Source organism: Apis cerana, linkage group LG12, assembly GCF_029169275.1.
Source record: "Apis cerana isolate GH-2021 linkage group LG12, AcerK_1.0, whole genome shotgun sequence".
In the NCBI taxonomy this organism is placed as follows: Eukaryota; Metazoa; Arthropoda; class Insecta; order Hymenoptera; family Apidae; genus Apis; species Apis cerana.
In genome coordinates, this window is record NC_083863.1 from 6,753,145 (window position 1) to 6,777,149 (window position 24,005).

The 24,005-nt window shown below is 42.4% G+C and overlaps 2 protein-coding genes across 4 annotated transcripts in view; one reads left to right on the top strand and one right to left on the bottom strand.

The window, feature by feature from the left end:
* LOC107992993 (synapsin) overlaps positions 1-23,963 on the top strand; it is a 48,321-nt gene extending 24,358 nt beyond the window's left edge. For both annotated transcript variants that reach the window (XM_062082675.1, XM_062082674.1), the window contains exons 7-10: positions 13,037-13,242; positions 13,617-13,881; positions 14,083-14,329; positions 14,424-23,963. In XM_062082675.1, coding sequence (XP_061938659.1) covers positions 13,037-13,242; positions 13,617-13,881; positions 14,083-14,329; positions 14,424-14,596 — 891 coding nt within the window. In that variant the 3' untranslated portion in view covers positions 14,597-23,963. The remainder of the gene's footprint in view (positions 1-13,036; positions 13,243-13,616; positions 13,882-14,082; positions 14,330-14,423) is intronic.
* Positions 1-24,005, bottom strand: part of LOC108003847 (metalloproteinase inhibitor 2) — a 144,104-nt gene that overhangs the window by 16,315 nt on the left and 103,784 nt on the right. Inside the window, exon 1 of one of the 2 annotated variants that reach the window (XM_017066381.2) lies at positions 9,125-9,656. The exons of the other annotated variant lie outside the window; for it this stretch is intronic. The gene's annotated coding sequence lies outside the window, so the exon portion shown is untranslated. Of the gene's footprint in view, positions 1-9,124; positions 9,657-24,005 lie in introns of those variants that run through there. 2 annotated transcript variants of the gene reach the window in all.

Here is a 24,005-nt window from a genome sequence, read left to right on the forward strand (position 1 = left end):
TCGATCGAGGAGGATTACGTTCAGATTCCATCTCCAATTATGCGATTGTTGTACGCGAAGGATAATCGCACTCTCTTCTGGATGGACAATCAATTTAGATAGAGATAGAACAAATCGTGGATCAATTTTCAATTGTGTTTAATTTAACTGCGAAGAAGCAACGAGTATCTTTCTCTTTTTCGAAGAGTTATAATATTTTGTTGCGTATTTTATTTTTACAGCTGTACGAAGATACGCGAACGACTTCTTCTTTCAATTTTTCCGCGTATTTCTTTCTTATGTTAATGGAAAAAGTTGCGAATCATATTCGAAAAGAATAAATATTCTTCCATTTATACGATTTATTCGTTAATCGTTACTGTTGTTAAGTTCCAAATATTCGATTCATTTCCTTCTCTCGTAGAAATACAACGAAGAATTACAATTATATTACCTCTTTCGAGAAGTTAGGTCCTTCCAAAAAAAGAAGAGTAATTTTTCCACGATCGGATTATATTTCACCGATGGAGAAGATCCTCGAGTGGATTGGGCACTTGGATCCGCGTCAGACGCGAAGAGACATTCTCATCGGTTGCTCGATCCTTCACAATTCACCAAATTAATTTATAAGTTTTAAACGCAATGAAACGCAGGGACACGCGTCCGTCCAGGTTCTCGCATTTGTGAAAATAATCGGCTCGAGAAAGAAAAACGTCGTCTGGAGAGGATCGAGGCTGATGGTGGGAGGGAGGAGGATGGAGGGGAAACGGCGCAAAGCTGGGGAGGAGAGAAATTGACGATCGATCGGCGAGAAAAATCGCGAGAAAGCCCACCAAGCCTTCTCGAACCGCGCGAGATTGCGCGTAGTCGTCGTAAGAATTCGCGGAGGGCTTAATAACGATAACCATATTCCCATCTTGTATGTAAATTGCGGTCGCTGAACAATGAAGGGGTAATTTTGTGGTCGGACCGAAGAGAATGGAAATTTTCGCTCGATTTAATCCTGGAAAGATTCCGATCTTTCTTTCGAAACGAAACGTTTTTTCGTGGGGCAACACACGCTTGATAAAATGATTTTTTTTTTTTTTTTTTTTACAACAACCTGGAGCACAATGACGGTTATCGCGACGCATTAGCGACACATTCTCATGTACGACAACAGTTTTCCCCGTATCATTATGCTAATTCGATCGTTGAAGGGACTAGAGGACTGTTATCTTGGATTAAATAACAATCGTGATAATCGTCGGTGATTGGAATGATCAGGATATATATTTGTCAGTGTTTTGAATTTAGTAAATTAAGGGGCCAAAAATATAGGGCAGGCTAACGGTACAGAAATAAATGGGCAGCTATTTTCACGCGCGGGGAGAGAGAGAGAGAGAGAGATAGAGAGGAGGGAGGGGGGAGAGAGGGAGAAAAAAAGAAAAGAAAATAAAAGTGTTTCAAAACAGGCCGTGGGTCACAAACCGCTGACACGGATTGTCTGAATCTATTTATAACCAGACAGGGGAAAAAATAACGCGGCTGACTGACGAATAGCTCTATCTTTGGTGCGAATCTGCTCTTCCAACAATTACAGCGATGCACTTACGCGCGTGCCACGTTGAATCATTCTTTTGTACGCGTACAAGAGAATCCTTTTTCTCTCTCCTTCTTTTTTTCGTTTTTTTGGAATCACATTCGTTTCCATCGCTCGAATGATCGAATCGTTCCATTTACCTATCTATTATTATCTTACATTTTATCGTTTCTCGAGCAAGATCTCTATCGGTAATAATCATCCATTATTGGAATTAACTCGCTATTCTTTTCCTTTCGTCGAATAAATGACGAGTATTATTATTTAGAATTATGCGTCTTTTTCTTTCTTCTATCCATTGTTATCTTCGCGATCCCTTCGTAATACAGCCCTTGATAGTTCGGGGAACGGATCAGTGTACCGGAAATGATCTATAATAGGATTACAGGCACGATTCTTCGTACAAGTCTTTCTACTTAAACAACGTCGATACCTCGAAGGCAAATATAAACGCGCGGAGGCAATCGATATGTACCCCCCCTCCCCTGCATCCAACTCGAACCACTGCCCACCCATCCACTGACAACACCCTGTGAAAATAAGAGATGAAATCACACACATCCGATTATCGCTTATACGCGCATTTCGAATTGGCAATCCGAGTGGAGCGTGGGCAGCGGAGAGAGAGAAAGAAATTCAAAGTTCGCTTTGACGCGCGTACACCATTTGCGTGGCACGATTTCACGGAACATCTGTCAAAAGAGAGCCGCAAATCGCCTCCTCCTCCTCCTCCTTCTTGTCCTTCACCCCGTGAAAGGAGCCGACTTCTCGAGATCTCCACCGCAACGAAATATCGCGACACGTTAACACGCGGAGGAATGTGCGCGTTTGAGAAAGCTACGTGTATATACTTCCTATATATAAGGGGCAATTAATTCTCGGCCTGTGGGGTTACAGCCATCGAGGGTTAGAATTTCAGAAAATCGAATTTATAGCTACAGGGACGCTAAATCTTCCTGTGTTCGTTTGAGAACAGAGACTGGGAGGGAACGAACGGAACGAGTGGTGGAGAAACTTACTGCGTCTTACTTGATTCACGATTTGTGTCGCGTAAAACGAGGAAAATTCCCTCGATTTCGATGAAACTTTATATACGTGGAAGTGATACGCGTAAAGTGATATATATATATATATTCGTTACCACGATCAAGACGGAATTGGTGTACGAGAATATCGGTCAAGTTTACTCATCAGGAGTTATAATTATCCTGTCTTGCTGTGAAATCTTAAAATCTCAATTGCTCGACGAATAAGCTTCGAGTGCGACTTTTTGAATTTGTTTCAGCCTCCGAAATTAACGCGAGAATTCAAAAGGAAAAACTTTCAATCAACAAGATACTCAGATTTTGAAATGAGAACGTTGAAAACTTCGATTTCACATCCTTAAAGTGAATATCACGACTACCATATTTATTCTCCGGATGAAGATCAACTTTCATCGAATATCGATTGAAATTTTCTTCTTCGTGAATATATTTTTCTCATCCGAGTACAGAGAGAAAGAGAGGAAAGATGGATGAGAATACGAGGCGCTTTCCCCACCCTGGAAAACGTTTCGTACGCGCGCGATTCGTCGCGAATCCTCCTCTCCTCGATGAATGAGATTGCTGGCCGCTGAGTCACACCGGTCGTAGTAGCGGTGTGCCACGTTAAACCTGGTCCGCGAAAGAACGCGGCAGACGTCGCCCCGGACGGAGAGCGAGAGAGAAAGAGAGAGAGAGATTGGAAAAAAGGAACCGACCGGGTGTATCCCGGTTGCGATACGCGAGTGAAATTTTAAAACGACTGCTCCCTCGTATACACGCGAAGGTTTTACACCGCATAACTATACACACCTTGTCGAACGTTAACTTACGACCGGCAATCGGTGCCAAGGCTGACTCGTCGACAACGATCCGCCGATACTTCAAAGACATTGTCCGACATTGGGGACAAAAAAATTTCGATTCCTTTTTTGCGTCCACCGATCTCGCGTCTCTGAATGAGAAGCAGAGTGTCCTGTTCAACGCAGGGGGGGAGAAGGAATTGCGCGCGTGCACAAGCGGGGAATCGAAATGGAAAAATTTAGTAAGGGAGGAATCGGTTTAACCAATCGGGTAAACCACTTTGTCACCCGATTACTCAGTACCGAGGAATGTTGAATAAACAATTTCTTTGAAGGGTACAAGGCCTCGCAGCTTGGCAAAGAAAACCGCGCCTGATTTCGCATTCGTGTCGAATTCATGCGATACGTGAATTTTATACGAGGATGGAATACTTAATCGGTAGAAAATTTGGATTTATTGGAATAACGTTCGTGTTCGCGAGTCATCTTTGGAAGAAACTCGTCTCGATATTGTAAAAATTGCAATTTTAATCGCAACGTGATCTCCTCGACGATTAAAAAAGATTAAAAAAGAATCCGATCGATTTAATTTCGCACGACGGATTGGTCAGCACCTCGATCATTTCGAAATGGAAAACGTTCGCTGCTCACAACTCAATCGATTTACGTTCGTCAAATTTACGTTCGAGGAAAAGGGACGTTACACAGGTTCGGAATCGAATATATCTCGGAGAAATGAAGGCAGCACGTGCAAGTGTTGCCGTGGTCGTCCATTATCACGGCTTAATGCATTGGTCGTGCGTAATGCAATCGGTTCTTCGTGCCAAGGAATAATCGCGTGGCGTTAATTAAAGCTCGTGCACTCGATTATGTGCGCCACGTAACATGCACGGTCGTGGATAAATCCTGAGCGCGTGCGGGGACTCGCGAAGATGAAGATGATGAAGAAGAAGAAGAAGAAAAAGAAGAAGAGGAGAAGGAGGATTAAACGAAATAGGCATGCCAGAAAGTGCATGACTAGACTGACCATATATTCGCGATGATGTAACAGGAGAAACCGCAGAGACCACACCCCGACGATGCCGCAGCCACGTGCTGTTTCGCAAGCTACCGAGTTTTAGGCAAGGCCATCGCGACCGAGAGATGCTCCCCATAAGCCACTTTCGAATAGTCGAATAATTCGTGTCCCATTTCGTTTATCGCGCACGGCCCAGCCTTTACAACACGCGATAAATAAGATTTGCGACCTCTTATTATGCAGGTATTTCCAGACGTTTTACCGAGAAACGTTTAATGCACCTAGGTCGCTCAATAAGTATCCTCTCCGTGGAAGAAGAACGAAGAGGAAACGTTTTTAAGGAGGATAACACCACTACTTGATGTAAATATTCGAGTAAATATTCGAATTATTCCTTATAAAAATAGCCACGTTCTTCGAAATATTTACCGCGTAAAAATTTTCACGATTAATAAAAATCATTCCAAACTTGCGCGTGCGTTGCTTCGATAAATCACGAGGATATAATTCCTTCGATCGAATGGAAATTTATCGCGCATCATAAACGATATATCATCGACGCGGTTCCCCCAATGGCGATGGGAAAGGCGGCTTTGGAACGGAAGTTACGGCGGGGGTGTAATAACTCGTTTCATTAACTGACCTACGTTCGAGTTCATCGGGCAACTTCGTTACCATTAATCCCCGGCCTTAGCGAGAACTGTCCAAGGTTCTTGAACCGAGGGAGCGCAATAATTACTTCGTGAGAAACGTGGCGTCCACCGTTTCCGGGTGGAAAGAAGACCAAAGAAGTTTGTGGTCTCGTTTCAAGTCCGCCTCGTCGGTTGTCGCTCGTTAGCGCCAACAACGATCCGCGTGTCTCCGTGCCTCACGAGAGGGAACGGGAGCAATTGGGGCCAACTGTTTTCGCACGGAGTGTCGATTTCGATCGATCGATCCATCGATCTCGTGGCGGAGCGCCACGAAACGGAACGGAGAGGAGTATCCGTTTTCGATTCGACAAAGAGGGAGGGAAGGTAAATATTAATATACGGGGAGGGGAAGTGCCGCGAGAATTGCATAGAAACTATCAATTTATGACTGGCGCCAGCGGCGCGCATTGGATAATGGCCAACGATGTAGGAACGTCGTTAATCACCGGCACAGCTCGGTTATTCGCTAAGTCGAAAATGCACGGGTACGGGCCGGATAGAACGGGGTCGTGAAATAATACCGCAACTGAAAATAACGAACGGATGTGCCGCGGTGGTTAATCCACAATCGCGTGCGTGTATAAATATTATATACGAAAGGCGCGGTAAAAAGAACGAGTCTCTCTCACTGTACACCGTATAATCAGGAACACGGGACAGACATAAAGCAGCGTCATACAGGGCGTATAAATAACGAGAAAATTGCCAATAACTTCGAAACGTACATTCCGTACACCGTGTTACGTTTGATCTCGAAAATAGTTCACGATTTATCGTCCAGATTTCCAGATTACGCTATCTCGAGAACGAGGAAGGGGGAGAGAAAAAGAAGAAGATGATCAGAAAGAAGAAGAAAAGGAAGGGACGAAGAAGAATGGAACGCTCCTGTGGCGTTATCGAAACGCAACACTGGATTCTGTTCTCCTTTCCACGTACATGTATATATATATATATATATACGTGGTTGGACACATGGCGCGCGTACGATCATGAGAACGGGCTGCTATAAATATTCGATTCGCTGCTCTAATCTGTTGGTGGACGAGGTTATACGAGGTCTTACCTACCGGGTCTACCAGGGCCTGGTATTCCTCGAATGGAAATAAAACGCGTGTAGAGCAAAGGTGGGCAACGTGGACGGGCAACCATGCGAATACGCGGGCCTCGAGTATGCGCCGGTGCGTATGCACACAAGAGTGGCGTACGTATATAGTTAGATATACATAAGTGGAGACCGGCTGGTTGGCGCCACCAGGTCCTCTCCGCGTATAGGTGTAACGCGTAATATCGTATGGGCCGATATGACCCGGGAATTACGTTCTTTTACGAGAGACGAAACCGAGGGATTATACCTCTCCCTCCTATTGCGCGCACAATCTTTCTTAATCGGCGTATCGGGATACGATGAGGCGGCGACGACGACGTGGGGAGGCCGGAAAGGATTTATAACGCGTGATGGGATAATACGTTTCGTGTTTGCACTTCGGATAAATCGATTCGGTCTAAATGAAAAGGTTCGATGGAGCCATTCTCCGCTCGTCATTTCCGATGATGAAATATACTTTGCGCGAGAGAGAAATATTTATTTAGAAATATATGTAAAGAGATAATTCGACGCGTTTCACTTCTGATATATATGGATAATTAAATTAAATTCTTCCCGACCGTCTATGATATACGATCCAGCATTGTTCATGCATTGTTATATTTTTCCATCGATTATGATCATGTATTTATTTATTTAGTTAGTTGGTTATTTAGTTATTTGTAGATTTTTAGACGAAAAACACGTACACGTTCGATTTTGTAGCGATATAGTATACAACTCCGTTATATAAACGCGAGAGGATCAATCGTTAATTCGATGCCTGCAGGTACTCACATTCCTCGATACGAGGGGCTCTGGTACACCAGAGTCAGAGTTCATGTTCTCGTATTTTCTGTCGTACGATTCATCGAAAATCGATTCCTCGGCAGCGTACTGAATTTAATTACACGGACATCGGTTTCGCCAATCGAATATCAAACTCTTCCATTTTACAATCTCCTCTTCCTTTCTCGCTCGATCATGACCAACAAGAAAGATACAAAATTCGTATTTTACTTTACGACTGATTAAAGGTGGCGTGGTCAAATTTTGGATATTGATCCAAGTCGTCGGTCGTCGTTTCGATATCCAATTTGAATTTTTTATTACTTAATAAACCTCGTGTATCGAAAATGATGAATAGAAAGACCACACACACATACACACGCGCATCGAATCCTTTGCAACGAATCGATGAAAAGAGGTGAATTCGATTTAAAATATGCTCCCACGAAATGGCCAGGTCCTAGCCATGAATATGAAATTCCCTTTTCTTTTTTTTCTCATATATATATATATCTTCGCACACGGGTTCGGAATAACAAAACTTAATGGATTGAAATGTATGCATACTATTCGAAATCCCGAGTATCACATTTTCTAATTTGATTTTCTACCACCTCGTTGACAGCAATTGCCAATAGAAATCCGAGAGCATTAGCATCTCATTAACATAATTTAAGAAACTTTTTCGATTTACTTAATACGTTAAGTAAGTTTGAAAATATCCAATATCGAATATGCTAAAACGAAATTTTTACTATCCTGTTATCTCGAAACATGAAAATATACGCTCTTTCTTTTCTCACGTGTTCAACACGATCAACGCGATCGTTGGAAAACTCTCCTCTACTCTTTCGAAAAATTTTCCATTCACGACGATTCCTCGCCAATTAATCCTCGTTTGCTCGATAAAACGACTTCCTTACATCTTTCTATCATCGTAGAAACCATTCGCGGTTATCTGGATCGGCAAAATCGCAAAGAGCGAAGACGAGGGACGACGATCGGTTGGTCCTCGACTAATTAGTATCATGAATTATTCATATCGGCGAGCTCGTGTCGTTCAAACAACATAACGATGATAAAATATAAGGTGAAATAAAAGGGCGAGCATTTCATTCGCGTGTGCGAAGCGAGGAAATGGACAGGTATAATTTTGTTTCTTTTTCTTTTTGAAGCACGCGATAAAAAAAAAGACGTTTCCACGAGAGACGGAATTTAACGTAACGTCTTCATCCGTCTTTTATTTCCTTTTATATTCGCTCAAGTCTGGCGCGAGTAACGCGCCAACGTGTTCACGTCTCTCCCGTCCTATTTAGATTTATCGTTTTATTTACATGCACATGCGGCGCACACCGTTCGACAACAATATCCCGAAACGATCGCTTTACGTTTAACTTCCACGTTTCTCGGTTGAAACGTAAAATCTAAAATTGTTGCCGGAGCGCGGAACACGTGAAAGTCGGGCACAAATGTTTGGAAACAGTCGGTTGAATCGATCGTTATGTACTTGATTAGAATCCGGAGTGTGTATGAATGTACGTATGTATGTATGTATGCATGTATATATGCATGCATGTACGCGCACGATGAGGCGCGACTCTGCGTTTCCTCGTTGCACGATTAGCGAAGTTTATTTTGGCTCGCGAGCCAGTATGATGTCATCGTTTTGATTGCTAGTTCAATAAAGCGGCAAATATTAACTTCCAGGCGAATACATTCAAAGTGCACTCAAGCAGACTCGCGAAAATGATGTTATCTATGCGATTAACATCGACGAATCCATCATCCGATCTTGGTGAAATTTTATTCAATCTTATTGCGCAACGATCGTCGAAAATTTCTGTTATCAAATCTGTAGACCGATTTCTACGAAGCGAATGGATCAAAATTTTAACCGTCTAACTAACACACTTGCTTGCACTTGTTGCATTCGAAAAGCACGCTATATACCATTATATACACCCTCGATCGACGTCGAATGGGAACAATGGGAAAAAGCGCGAGGGAGAACAAGAAGTCTATACGAATGCGAAAGAGAAGGATTGGAGAAGCGTAACGTTGAAAGAGAGAAAGAGAAAGAACGCGAGAAGAAAGAACAGGAGAAAGACGGGAACGCTCTCAAGTGTAAATCGTGAAAATCGCACACGCGGTATACCTTTCCTCGTGACCCCTCGTGGCAGATCCTTCCGCTTCTTTCCTCGCGCACTTTACTTCCACACTCTACCTTTCTCTCCGTTATTCTCCTTGACCTCAAACGGGTGCAATTATTCTTCGAAATTCTTGACAGGACGATAGAGATCTCCACGAGATCTCGGGACCTTCCGTCGATCCAAGCGCCGCCGCCGTGTTCCGCGTGATTTGATTCGAATCGCGTCGCACCGCGCCGCGGAAACGAATTCGAAACGAATCTCTCCTGCTGCTTTTTTCTTTCTTCCCCCCCCGCGATAACGACGCGATCCCTCTCGACGAGTGCCGGGCCGAAGCGCGCGATCAATCGGCCGCCAGGATCGGACTGGAGGAGAGACCGGACTGGAATTATTTTCACGTGTGTTTATCGATCGGCGCGCACGTATGTACGCGCGCGACAGAGCGGACCGTTCGCGCGCGAGCTTCGAAAAGCAATGCAAGCGCGAACGACACGGGAGCCTCTCGTTCCTTCCTACGTTCTTACGTCGATCTCGCTGCTGTGTCTGTCTCCCTTCCTTTCCATCGTCCCTCTTCCTCCCTTTCTCTCTCCCTCTCTCTCCCTCCCTTTTTCTCCTACCCCTCTATCCTCCTCGCTCGCGCTCAATCATACCTGTCCTCCGTCTCTGTCCCCATTTCTGACTTTTACCTTTCTCTCTCCATCCCACTGTATCGATCCCCCCCTCCCGCCATCTTTCTCTCTCTCTCTTTCTCCGCTCCACGATACGCTTCAAGCGTGTTACGCTCTTTTTCTCTCTTTCGAGCTCAATGATCTTTTTTCATACCTATTCCCACTCTTATTTCTTTCGTTTATCCCTTTCCTCTCTCCCTCTCTCTCTCTCTCTTATTTTCACGTTACATCCCATCGTCCCGGCTTTTCTCGTGTCCTTGCTCTCCACCGTACGCCTCTCTCACTCGCTCTCTCTCCCTCTATCTCGTTTCACGTCTTACGCTATATCTCCGTCCCGCATTTTCATTATCGTTCATCCCGTCTCTGTCCGTACGATCCTCCCAACCCCACCACTCGAGTTTTCTCCCTTCCAACTTTCCCCATCCCCCACTTTATCGGTGTATACCTTTGCTCGCTTTGCGTCTCCTGCCGGCCACCCACAGTTCTCCATCTCTCTCTCTCTCCCTCCTTCTCCCTCTACCTCTCTTTCTCTTCTCTCTCTCTCTCTATCGAACCGTTTTACCGGTGCACGCTTCGTCTACCCTCCCTCTCGCCGTTTCTCATTCTCTCTCTCTCTCTCTCTCCCCCTCGTGTTTCGAGCATCGTCGATCTACATTTTTCTTGGCCGTTTGCCCTCCTTCTCCCTCACGAGTGCATCGCGATCCATCCTATCCGGGATTCGCCGAAACGTGCTCGCGGGGGTTCCGCTCATCACCGTTTGATCCACGATTACTATCATTTAATATGTCCCGCGGCCCTTTTTATAGTTCGCCCCTTTCACGAAACGACGAACCGGGAAGATTGCGGCCAACATATTTTGTCTTTGGAAACGCCCCGGGGACCTGGAACAGATCGGACGTATTAGCGTTCGAGGAGCCGTCGGCGTGCGCAGCGCGCTCGATAAACGGCCACTGATAAAATATGCTCGATAATCGTTTATACGGCCCCCGTTATACCCCACGCTGATCCGCGTAAATTCGATAGCTCGTGCGCTCCTTATCTTCGCGTTTCGATATCGTTGTTCGACACAGGAATTAATTACATACTTATTACGCGATTCAATCTCAACAGCCGGATTATTTTTCTCTGCGTTTCGAAAAACTCGCCGTGTATATATATATATGTTATACACGGTATACATCCCGGAGCGATTAGAAGTGGACGTGCTCGTTATCCGATATACTTGTAAATCAGGCTCCGGTTCGAGGCTCGAATACGAATATCTGGATTCTGAATTTCTCAAACACGGTAAATTTATCCATTTACGGTGAAATTGTATCATTAGATGTGTATCAATCCGTTTTACAGAAATTTTTCTCGCGAAAAATCTTATCTTCTTCGATCATCGAATCTGAATCTGAATCTGCAGAGGTTGCTCCATGTATTTTCGTAGTTGTCGAGTTCGACCGACATTTCGCCGCAACGGACTGTTGCGAAAAAAGGAAAAGTCTGGCGTTATCGTGAAAAAAATTGTTTCAAGCCGCGGATGTAAACGTTCCGTTCCGTGAGCGCAGCAGGCCGCATTATATTTTTAGTGCGTTCAAGTACGACGAACAAAATCGAAGGTGACACCCCTGCGTGCGTCTGGCCTGCCCCCTCGGAGTCCTCCAAAGTCCCCTCACGAGCACGATAAATGATTTATCTCCGTGTCCCTCGCCGTTGATCCCCGTCGTTGGTGTTCGTGCCACGGTGGAACGGACACGCGTCCAGCGGTGCTCAGAAAGCCACTTTTGCGACACCCACGTGCCGGGATAAACACGTGGGTACGATACGTTTGAGCACTGCCTATCGAGGGGGGGAATCAGCGCGTTGGCTGCCTGCGGTGGCCGGACGCGCGCCCATGAGACGATTCGTTCAACAGCCACTTCCTTTTTCTACGTCAACCCGGTTTGTAAACAGTCTCGTGATTAAGTTTTCTGAATACACGCCTATATACGCACGCGTTCCGTGTCCGTGAAACATTGTGCAAACGAGAGTCGGCTCGGATGTATTCGGATCTTGATTTATCGAGACTTACACTCGAATTCGTTCCGAGAACTGATTAACCGTTCCCGGATCAAATTTATCGCGTGGAAAATAATTTTATTTTAAAACATATATAAACAACGTTGCGTTTACGCAACATCCAGTACGATGGAATAGATTAACGGCCAGCTAATTCATCCAAACTTCATTTCAATTTGTTTCTATCGATCGTACGTACATCTTGCGTTTCACGAATTCGTTCCAAGAGAAAAAAGTAAACGCGAGGAAGAATCGAAGAACGAAAGGGATTAAGCGTCGCTTTTATCCGGAATTTCTCACTCGATCCCGCTCGATTCGTTTCTATTAACGTGGAATTCTTTGGTTATCTTTGGTAACGGGATAACCGGGAGAGAACGTTCACATTTTAACCGCCTTTACCCTTTTTCCCCCTTCTTGCTCACCGTGGAATCGGGCGAGATTCGTGACTGGACATCCTACTCCGCGATTATCAGGATCGAAACCGGTAGGATTGGACGGGAGTGCACGATTTTCGAACTCCGTTTCCTCATCGTTTCGATCGGTACGACGTTTTCACGCTATATCGCGTATCATCTCCAAGATCGGCCACACTATCCTCGTAGTATCGTTTCTTTAATCGCGTTCTCGGATGCAACGAGAGTCGCGGCATCGTCAACGATTTAATAATCCCTCCCGTCCCACGCGAATATCGTGGACTGCTTAATCAACCGCCTGCGTATCGGCTGACTTTGATCTTCATCCATAGATGTCGGTTAATGTATTCGATTATTGAAGACCGGCCCCAGATATTGCTGTAGGCGTCCCATCCGACTGGTTCTCGCCGATTAGAGCGGAATGCAGAATAAGCGTGCATTGTTAATCGATTCTCCATGCAGAGATCTTTGAGTGCCATGTTGAAATTGCATCGAGGAAATTGTATCGAGCAATTTTCGCTAAAAACGTGGTAAAACGTTGTTCGAGACGACTCTGTGATCACGAGCGCCATCCAACGCCACGGATTTATATCCGAAAGACTTCCTGCTAAAACGGGAAACGTATCGAATACGTATGAGTTGCACTTTGTAACGTACGTTACGAGACCTTACACGCGAGATCCATTCACGACAATGGAGGAGAAATTTTCGATTCGATCGAGTGTATACCTGTTACGATTCTTTTCTATAAGAACGGATCATCTTTTTTTTCTTTTCCTTCTTTTTCTTTTTACAGGTGAGTGCATCTCGTTATCCGGTCGTGGTGAAACTTGGACACGCCCACGGAGGAGTGGGAAAAGCCCGTGCCGAGACGAATCAAGAGTTTCTAGATCTCGCCTCTTTGGCTGCTTTGGCCAACGCTTACTGCACGTCGGAACCGTATGTCGATACCAAATACGACGTCCACGTGCAGAAAATAGGCAATAACTACAAAGCGTTCATGTGAGTATCGAGATACGAGTCGCCAGATCGATCCCGCCGATCTCTCGTTGTAAATGTTACCGCTTGTCCACCGGTATACCGGGTCAGCACGGAAATTAGAAAACTTGGCGTGGCTTAACCCTCGACTGGGTGGCTCGAAACGTGGATTACGTAATAATACCGGAACAATTCCGCACGAATAAGTTTTTCTCTTTCTCCTTTTTCTTCAAATAATTCTTTCGATCACTTTTTTAAATTAGAATCTCGATTAGAATCGAATTAAAAAAAAAAAATTACCACTCTCCCTGTTACTACGATGGTTAAACCCTTCGAGTCAATGGGTGGAGAGTAGCAAGATACTTGATTAACGAGCACGTGATCGTTGCGCTCTCCAGGCGGAAGAGCATAAGCGGAAACTGGAAATCTAACACCGGTTCGGCGATGTTGGAGCAATTAGCCGTGAGTGAAAGACATCGCGCCTGGGTCGACCAGGTGGCCCAATTGTTCGGCGGGTTGGACATCTGCGCGATCGAGCTGTTGGTCGGCAAGGATGGGCGAGAGTACATAATCGAAGTGAACGATAGCGCGTTATCGTTAATGGGAGACTCGCAGGAGGAGGATCGTCGCCACATCGCGGATCTTGTCACCGCCAAAATGCAGGTAGAGAAAAAAGAAAAAGAAACTTGTGTCTTACTTTCTCTCTCTCTCTCTCTCAGAACAGATTCGAATAAGTGGATATCTATCTTTAAATTATCCATCGTCACCTCCTCCTTTCTTCTTTTCTTTTTTCCTTAAAACCCGATCCGTTCCACTTCCTTCTCGCCCAGTGTTGTTACTTATGTTTCTCTGAAATATATTCAGGCATTTTGCCGGCCGCCGAGCGTTTTGACGAAAACAACATCGAGAGGATCGATGTCCGGCTCGAGCCAAGCGACGAGTCCGGTCGAGGATCGCGCGGTACCACCAACAGCTCCCTTGGGATCGCACGGGAGCATGGGATCGATGGCTAGCATAGGAAGCTTGGGTTCGGTGGGCTCGACGACGGCAGTGGCCGGCGACGTGACCACCTCTGACAGCCACCATCAGCTGCAACGACGCGATTCTCAAGGTTTCGAATTAGTTATAACGTATTATTAATTATTAATCGCACTTCGTCGTGTTGACATATGTCGTGATAACGGATTCACTCGTTCGTTTCCCAGCATCGCAATCGAGTACAGTGAGCAGCGCGCCGTCGGTCGGTCGACGCCAAGATGAAGCTCCAACATCGAGAGTACCTTTCCACAGACAAGGTAGCCAATCACAGAGCGAGGACACCGAGGATACCATGAAGAATCTTCGGAAAACGTTCGCAGGAATCTTTGGAGACATGTAAATTTTTGGGACGAATTTTTGTGCACTGAAACAAAGGAGGCAAAGAATTGTTATTTTTACAAATTTACGCAAATTGGCACGAAGGAAACGTGATATATTCGATGAATCATATTTTCTGTTCTTTGTTGTTCTTCTATATATTATTAATAATCGATATGGGTAGTTTCGTAATTATGAAGACTATTTTCTTCTTTCTTTCTTTGGAAAATATTTGACAGTTTCGATTTTTCTTTTTTTTTTTTTTTGATTGATTGATTGATTCGGAATGAATTATTGGAATGGATTGGAATGGAGACACGACGAGGATATATTTGCAGATCATCGAGCTGATTTAAATGACGCTCACGTCCCACACCGGGCGCTGTGTAACGATGTAAATTTTGCTAACGGTCCACGGCGATGTGTATAAACATAAACATAACTCTTCGAAATCTCATTTGACAACAACTCGTTTCTTGATTAATTTCTCTCTTATCCTTAATTAATTAATCAAAACGGAAAGAGAACTCTTATTCATCTAGAAATTCTCGTTAATCGCTATTATACCCAATACTTAATTATTATTATTATTAATAATCTTAAATACCGCGTAATTAAAGCATCGGTTTCGAATATTATTAATACTAACGTATTTTCGATATAAGGGTGGGTGAGCAAAAATTAAACGGGGATTTAAAAAGAAAAAAAAAAAAGATAAAAGATAAAGTCGTGGTCGTTTATGTATATTAAAAAAAAAAAGAGTAAAAAATAAAAAAAAAAATAAATCGTAATGTAGATTCTATGTATTCGATGTATTATTCAGCATTTACATAGTTGGTTAGGGAAAATTCTCTCAGGTTAAAAAAAAAAAAAATGATTAAAAAAGGGGGAAGGGAAAATAATAATGATAATAATAATAATAATAATAATAATAATAATAAAAAATGAATACTTTTCCACCAAGTGTGTCCGGTTATGTTTCGTTACCATCGACGTATCCGTTCTGCATATACTCGTCTCGTTTACGGGAACCTCCGCCACTTGGTTTTTCGATTCCAACAGGCAACAGATACCATAGGCCCCTGTCATCTCCTCATCCGACTTTACTTCAGGCGTCCACTTTTTAGGCTTAACTTTCGATTAATAGCATTGTCTAAAGGCGAGGGAACGGGAAAGTGAAGGGGGGAGGAAAAAAAAAAAGAAAAAAGAAAAAGAGAGAGACGAAAGCGGGAAGAGAGTATAGAGGTGGAGGGGGGGAAAAAAAAGAAGAAAAAAAAAACGATGGGTTATAAATTAAAACGGGTGATGGAAATTCCTGCAGTAAAATACATATTTGTAAAATTATTAAAAAGTATTTGTAAACCGACGTCATTCAATACAATGATTGAGGAAAACAAAAAAAAGAGGAGATTCGGGCATTATTATACTGAACATTTGGCTAGAGAAGACTTCTGCATCGATCGGTCGCCGCGTGAAAAAGAAAAAAGAATCTCGATTTCGAAAAAAACGCGCCGACCACCAACAACACGATCGACGAGTCTGTATCTTAAGCGCACAAATAGTCATTAAGATTTCGAGACCGGGCAGTACTTTGACATCGTGCATGTGAACAGCGCAAACGTTTGGATTAAACGGGACTCGAGAAGAGGAAAATTTATTCCGCAGAGTCGTCGGTCCGTTTTTTTGAAAAAAATTAAAATTTCGGCCCGTCAAAAGTAAACCCGCTCGACCGACGGCCTTTCGATTTGGATCGTTGAAAAAGAAAAAAAAAAAGAAAGAAAAAGAAAAGAAAATTCATCGTCTCGAAACACTAGTGAGCATCTCGATGTTGAAAACTGTCCTGCAATTTCCGATGACGAACTGCTTCTTTTTCTTAAATTTTCACGCACACGTGTACAAATCATTTCGTAAAGAAAGAGAAAAGAAAAGAAAAGAAAAGAAAAGGGGAGAAAAGATTCGGCAATGCTTGCTTGCTGAAAATTCACGAAAAACGAGATGTTCGTTGTTCCGTAGGCTTTAAGAACATTACCGATGAAATCAAAATGTAATAAAAAAAATTAAAGAAACGGGTTCGTGAACTAGGAACGGGAAGCGAAAGGGAAGCGCGGCCACTAGTCGCCGCGAGAATGATAAAAAGATAAAATGTTATTACATGGGCATTCAGTAATCGCGATTTTTGCGAAATCCTGGCAAAAATCCGAGTCACACCGAGCAAATTTTCTGACGATCTGCAAATATAATCTCGCCTTTTCTCATTCCTTCGTTCGTTCGTTCGTTTTCTAGGTTCGAACTCCTTTGACTCGGTGCACGGAATCGAAAAGGATCCGCGTTTCAATGTTGAATCAAAAAGAAAAAAAAAAAGAAAAAAAAAAAGAAAAAAAGAAAAGAAAATCGATCGACGATAAAGCAAGGAAGAAAAGAAAAAAAAGAAAAAAGAAAGGAAAAGATAAGGAAAAGAGAGGGAACGAAACTTCTTTATCCAATGATCTCAATTTACCTTAGCATAAGGGCTGATAAACGTATTATCGACGAATTTGACGGGAGGATCTCGTGGTGTCAGCTTTGGAAAGGAACGAGAACAATTTCTAATATTCCGTTATTTACGTTATTTCTCGGTTTCGATGTTTTCGCCAAACATTTTAATTCACAATTTTCATTTCTTTCGAATACTTTCGTCAACTGCGCGAGGATACAGCGGAGGGAGGGGGAGGATTGCGTTGGATCGTACATAAAGGAACGTGTATTGCCTTCTTTCGTTTCCATTTTTCTTCTCTCGATTTACGAAACACATCAGCAGTGCTTCACACCAGTATTGAATTTTAGAAATATTAACGAGGTTATATTAAACGATGAACGCAAAGACGTGAATTTAGTCCATCCTCTCTATTGCACAATTATATATCGATCGAACACTTCCTGTGTGTGTATCTAGTTTTAGTTGATAAGTTAGTTATCCGTTGAAAGAAAAAGAGAGAGAGAGAAAGAGAGAGAAAAGAAAACACGGAGGATGAATCAAAACGGAACCCACGAGTTAATTTCGATATGTAATAGACGTCCGATGGTTTGATTTTTGATGTGCCTTGATAACTTAAGTGCCCTTCTTGTCACCCGTTTCTCACCCGATTCGAAGCAGTCCGAAAGTACGCGTTTCAAACAGTACACAAACAAACGTACGACACGTACACCGTTCACCGTTGCACTTAATCACGAGATCTCTGTGTTGTTTGTACTTTTTATACACCTCGAAAACGCGTGCACCCCATCGTTTTTTACCCTTCTCGCATATCATCATCGTTGCAACGAGCTTGCTTGTTGATTCAGCCACGCATCTCAAAATATCACGTGGATAAGTGCAGGTACACCGTCCAAGTTTACGATCAACAACAAGCGAACAACCCTCTTATCGTTCGTCGATATTCGCTGTAGCAAAGATAATCAATCGATCATTCCACTTTCTTCTCTTCCGTTCTTCTCATCACTTCGTGTCACTAGATATCCAAGATTCCTTCGCTTATTATTTGTATTTCGATTCTCTTTCGATTATCCATCGATTCAACGACAGGCAATGAGTACGTAGAGAAGTAAAGTAAACTTAACTAGAGTTTAAAAGAGTTTTAGAATCGTGGCAGGAGAGTAGAGCAGAATATCGTGAGTTATTAGCGTTTCAAATTTAAGGACTTAGTTCTTAGCAAGCTGAGATAATCAGATAATGATAACGACATTGCGAGAAATAGAAATGTTGGAATTACATTCATATTGGAAGATGATAGTTTAAGGGTTGTTTCATTTTTTTCATTTTTTCGATTATTCATAGGGCAGGGAAATGAGGAAGAGGTAGAATTTAAACAGAGAGTTTTTAGAGTCGTGAGAGGATAGACTGCTAAAACGCTGCCTAATTCCACGACACGTGTAGTTCAGAAATCTGGAATAATAATTGCAAGAGACAGTAGAAACTATTACTATTACTATTACTACTGCGACATTGAAAAGCTGTTAAACTTTAAACGCGAATAAACGAAGAACCCGCGAAAATAAAATCCTGGACAATCTTTACCTCGAAAACCTGGAAAATTGTCACGACGAAGTACAAAAAAAAAAAAAGTAACCCACCCAGATGAAACGAGATAAACTGCTTTCCTGAGCTGACGCCACGATGCGAACGAAATAAAATAAAAAAATAAAAAAAATAAATAAATAAAAAAAAGGAGAGAAAGCTCGATAGATTCGTTTAAAATGGACGAATTCGATCCCTACAGAATCCGTACTGATACGTAGACAAGGTTAAAGATAACGAATATCTCAGGGGTGCAAGTTTAAGCACTAGGTAGGATAGAAAAAAAAAAAGAAAAAAAAAAGAAATAGAAAAAAAAAAGACGACAGTTAGAAGAGGCAGTTGGGTTCAAGTGTTGTTGCAATCTCTAGACGAATAAACGGCATTGACTTCGATTACCTACGACGACTAGTGATTTTAGCGAGCACGCTTTTTTGGGAGAAATCTTAGCGGTTATCCTATTATTCATAGGAAGCGAAATTATACGCGGAATCGAACCGGGTAACGATCATCTGTGAGAAAATCCGATAACAACCGTTTCTCTGCAACGTTTCAACCTAATCTTTTTTTGTACAAGATTATCGTTCCAACGAATAAATCTGTGGATTCAACAATTGTCAATTGTTATCGCGGTATATATCCAATGAGAAATGTAAAAACGGTTGACGATTTAGTTATCGGTTTCAATCCACCACCTTGGTTTGTTTATGCGTCATTACCGTGATCAGAGATATCATTTTTATCATTTATATTCAATTACGAAGACGTTTGTCGAGGACGGATCGAGCGGATGATCGATTCGATGTAACACCGATGCAAAACGCATGCAAAAAAAAGCTCACATCGTTTAAGCATTTCAACAGTTGCTCGATCATGCTTCTCAAGAATCTTCGATCGACGAGTTTGTAATTTGTTTTTAGTGCCCGTGTGATGTAGTGAGCAGCAGCCTGTTTCAACAACACCTTTCCATTAGGTTTTGATCGTGTTTTCGTGTTACGCGTCACTTTTTATTTCGTCGTAACGCCACCGCGTGTTGCTTGACTTAACAGTAAGCTGATAGATCTTTTTAATTTCGATGTAAAAGATTCGCGTACACCGCCTCTCGCTACATACAACGAGAGATCTTTTATAAAAATTGGCGCTCTATCGCGCCCAAAATTTCCTCATCCGAAATCTCTGTTTCCTTCTTGCCGGAAAAAAAAAAATAATAATATTACACTTAAGCTAATCTACTTAGGATCCTTGCGTCACCGTAATACCGTTGTTGATTAAGAATTTACCATTCATAGAGTTACTTTAAGATCGTGGAACTAATTTAGATGCCTTGGATAACGACATCGTAGATATAAGTTCCAACCAAAAAAAAAGTAAAAAACAAAAAATCATAAGAAAGAAAATTAAAAAAACCAAAAAAAAAAAAGAAAGAAAGAAAGAAAGAAAGGAAGGAAGAAAAGAAGGAAGGAAGAAGGAAAAAAAGAAAAGAAAGAAGAAACGAAAAGAAGTCGAAGCAAACTCGCGATGATAACGCTAACGAGAACTATATATAACGCAATACTGCGTTATCGTCGTCGTCGTTTCGAGGCTTCTTTCACTCGATCCAACTCGATCCAAGATCAATCTCGATTCGAAAAAAAAAAAACCGCGTGACGAAGCTTCGAAACGCATTCGATCGTGAATAGATTAGAATACACACACACACACACACACACACGCTTAGAAATATACGTTCCAAGAGCATCTCCGCCGAAGAAAAGTAGGTACATAACGAGCGTTATAACGTTATCATACGTCGAGGCCAAACCGTATCTCGTGCCAATCAGAATTGGCGATTCCAGCTCATGGCATTCGAATGCCGATTTAGTGCCTCGTTGCTTTCCCTTCCCTTTTACCCATTTTCATTTCAAATAAACGAATGAAATTTCGTTTCATCAAATCTCTATGAATATGCACGATATTTATCCTCGAATCTAATTTCCATCTCCGATCTAATGTCAACGATCAGGCTCCCCTAACTTACTTACTTACTTCACTCCCTTCTTTCCCTCGTCGTTTCTTCTCCATCAAATCCAGCACTTATTCTCCAGCGAAACGAAACACCAAGATATTATTATTATTATTATTATACAAGAAACCGTTACAACGAATCGTGGAAGGGGCGAATAATTATCGAAGCAATCCTCTCGTCGCGCGAACAGAATTATAAGATAGCCGGGTATATCAATGGCACGAGGATCCACGGTTTCGCCACGATGATCGAGGCGAACGAGCGCTCGTCATCGTCTCTTAATTACGATTATTCAATGTCTCTGTGTAACGAACTTAAAGATTAAACAATAGCGTTAAACGAGATTAAAAGGAAATAACAAATCGTTAAGGTGAGATTATCATCGTAGGCTAGTTACGATACGGTAGGCTCTATATGTAACCGTATGTTACCTCCTTGATTTCAATGAGTGCTAGTCCACATGTATCATATATCACATTAACACAACACTCGTACTCTCGATACAACAATATTATGTACACGACATATATATATATACATACAAACATATATATATATATACATTATGTAATAACTATAATGATACGCGACAGTTGTAGCTAATCACCCCGGACGAACAACAGAGGAACCAGTCTATTGTTCTCACGGGGACGTATAAAAGCGTCCTTGTAAGGTGTAAGGATGTCTTCAGGTCTAATTAATTGTAAAATCGGTCAGAAACGTTATTATAATCAGAGGAGAAAAGCGAAGTTTAAACGAAGATGGAACGTCCTCGCGCGCCGACGAAAAGAAGCGTCTCATAGATCTTCGAGCGGAGAGCCATCGGTGGCACGGGACGTGCCTCTGTTATGCTAACATTCGATATCAATTGTACGACAATATAAGGTACATATTCTGTAATATATATATATATATATATATATATATATTACAGAATAGAGTGAGACGCCATACGAGTTCACTCGTACGAGACAAATGTGAGAGAGTAGAGTTAGTTATTAATCTCGATGTTCTGTTTCGCGGCGCGCGTATCCCAGATGCGCCGTCGAAAGGAGGGGAAAAAGAAAAAAAAGAAAAATTACTTAATTAGAACATTTCCCTCGAAGAAAAAATCAATCCGCGCGATCGAACCGTCGAAATCGGTGGTGGACGGAATAGTTCTTCACCAACACCAAGAAAAAAGGAGCGTCCCATGAAAAGCGTGCCGAGTTCGATCGTTGGATCGCGCATGAAAGTCGCGTGTGCCGCTTCGTCGATCACGTTCCCTCGTATTCTTATTCTTTCTCTCGTACTCGAGACCGCGTTAAAACACGCGGAGTGCGTGTTTCCAAGCGACTTGATTACAAGAGCACGCGACGGACAACGAAATCATCGCTACACGAACGATCGTGGATCGCGGCACGGCTCACGCGTGGAGGCAACGATCGCTCCAATTATATCACGTTATACACCGATTATTAACCGAAAAATTCTCCGATCGTACGACCGTTTATATTATACCTTTTAACCGTAACCGTTGAATAAGAGAAGGTAGGAGGGAAGGAAGGAAGGAAGGAAGGAAGGAAGGAAGGAAGGAAGGAAGGAAAGGATGTTTGATTAAATGCGAGTAAAATGCGAGTTCTATCTGTCATCGTTTTAGCTGTTAAGGATTCATCAGAAGTAAATATTGGGGGTAGCTCTAATCCAGTAAGCGTAAGCGCAAGCATATTTAGAAATACGGAGAGAAGAAGTAAAAGTAGTACAATGTATAGGTTTGTGTATAGAGATACGAGAGGGCATGTGTGAAAGAGATACCGGTGTTGGGTGCACGTCGAGTGCTCGTTACCGATCCTACCGCCGCTTTATTTCGTTGGAAGGCATTACGGGCGGATGGCTAACAAGATCGTTCCAACTTGTTCGAGATATCACGGAAACGGTTTTTCGACCGTTTTCTATCCTATCGCGAGGTGGCCGAGGAGTGAAAGGATGCCCTTTCGAGGGATCGTATATCGATAAGCCGGGGTGGTCGTAGGTAACGAGCACGCCGTTTCATGGAACATCAAGGGAGTCTTCCTCGTGATGGCGATGCTCGATGCGCCTGGTGATCATTTCATGGCCTTAATCAAATTTTCATCGGGGATCGAGCGTCTTCGTCATCGTGTTGTCGTCGCGTTTCTCACGATTATGGAACGAATTGGCTGGCGCGTGACGACGATTCGTCGAACGAACCGTGGATCCACCAGAAAGAATATGAAACGTGCCGGAGGATATTGTATAACGACTCCTCTCGGTGCTTTTTAATATCTCCGTTTCGAATTCGTCCACCGTTTCGATGTCAAATATTTCCCGCCAATTCGAAATTGCGATCCACGTTGCATCCGATACTCGTCCAGATGATTCAAACGATCGATTCAAAGAGATTTTATATATCGATTGCGCGCCGATTTCTATCTCGTACGATTTTCCACTCATCGAGAAATGCTTCCACGATAAGAGGTGGAAAATTGTTGGACGAAAATTGTCGCGTGTCTCCACATGTATTCTTCGATATACCGGTTTAATGCTGCGCTATCGGATGTGGAATATCTTTATGGTGTCTCCGTAAGACTTTCGACGTGGGCCCCTTAAAACTGACGACACGGACACATACGTTAACAGAGTTTCTTCGACTAGAATTGTGTATTCATCCATTGCATACCAACAAAAAAATAAATAAATAAATAAATAAATAAATATTTGCCATATTGGACATTGGTGAAACGTTTATCGAAACGTTTTGGATGTCGTTATGGTTGTTAAGACATTGAAATATTAAGAACTCTTTAACGAATTGAGCTATCTCATTGTGTTATGTACACACATTTATAAATATATAAATATATAAATATATATTATATATACATAAAAAATATATATGTTGAAGAGTTAAACATTTACCACTATGATGATCATACTAATGCAGCGTAATGGACGAATGGCATGCACTCAAAAAGTTATTAAGATGTTATTAATATACTTCCGAAGTCGAGTAACGCAGATTATTAAACTCTTCTGATGAATTGATGAGAAAAAAAGAAGAAGAAGGAAAGAAAGAAAGAAAAAAAAAAAAAAGAATCCCGATCAAGTGATCCTGTAAAACGGAGAACAAACGTTAGTGAGCGTAAACGATATTGTACTTATCCCAATAACATAACGATCGAAAGGGAGAAAACGACTTTCGATTCCGTGCTAGATTTCGGGACACTCTTTGTAACTCTGCGTGGCCCGACTAGGTTCTGGTTGAAATACGATTACTGCGATACGTAAGCTAAACTGTAACAATAAAAAAAAAAAAATAAAATATTATACTTATGACTTTCGATATTACAACCTTATCTCTTAATTTTGTAAATATAC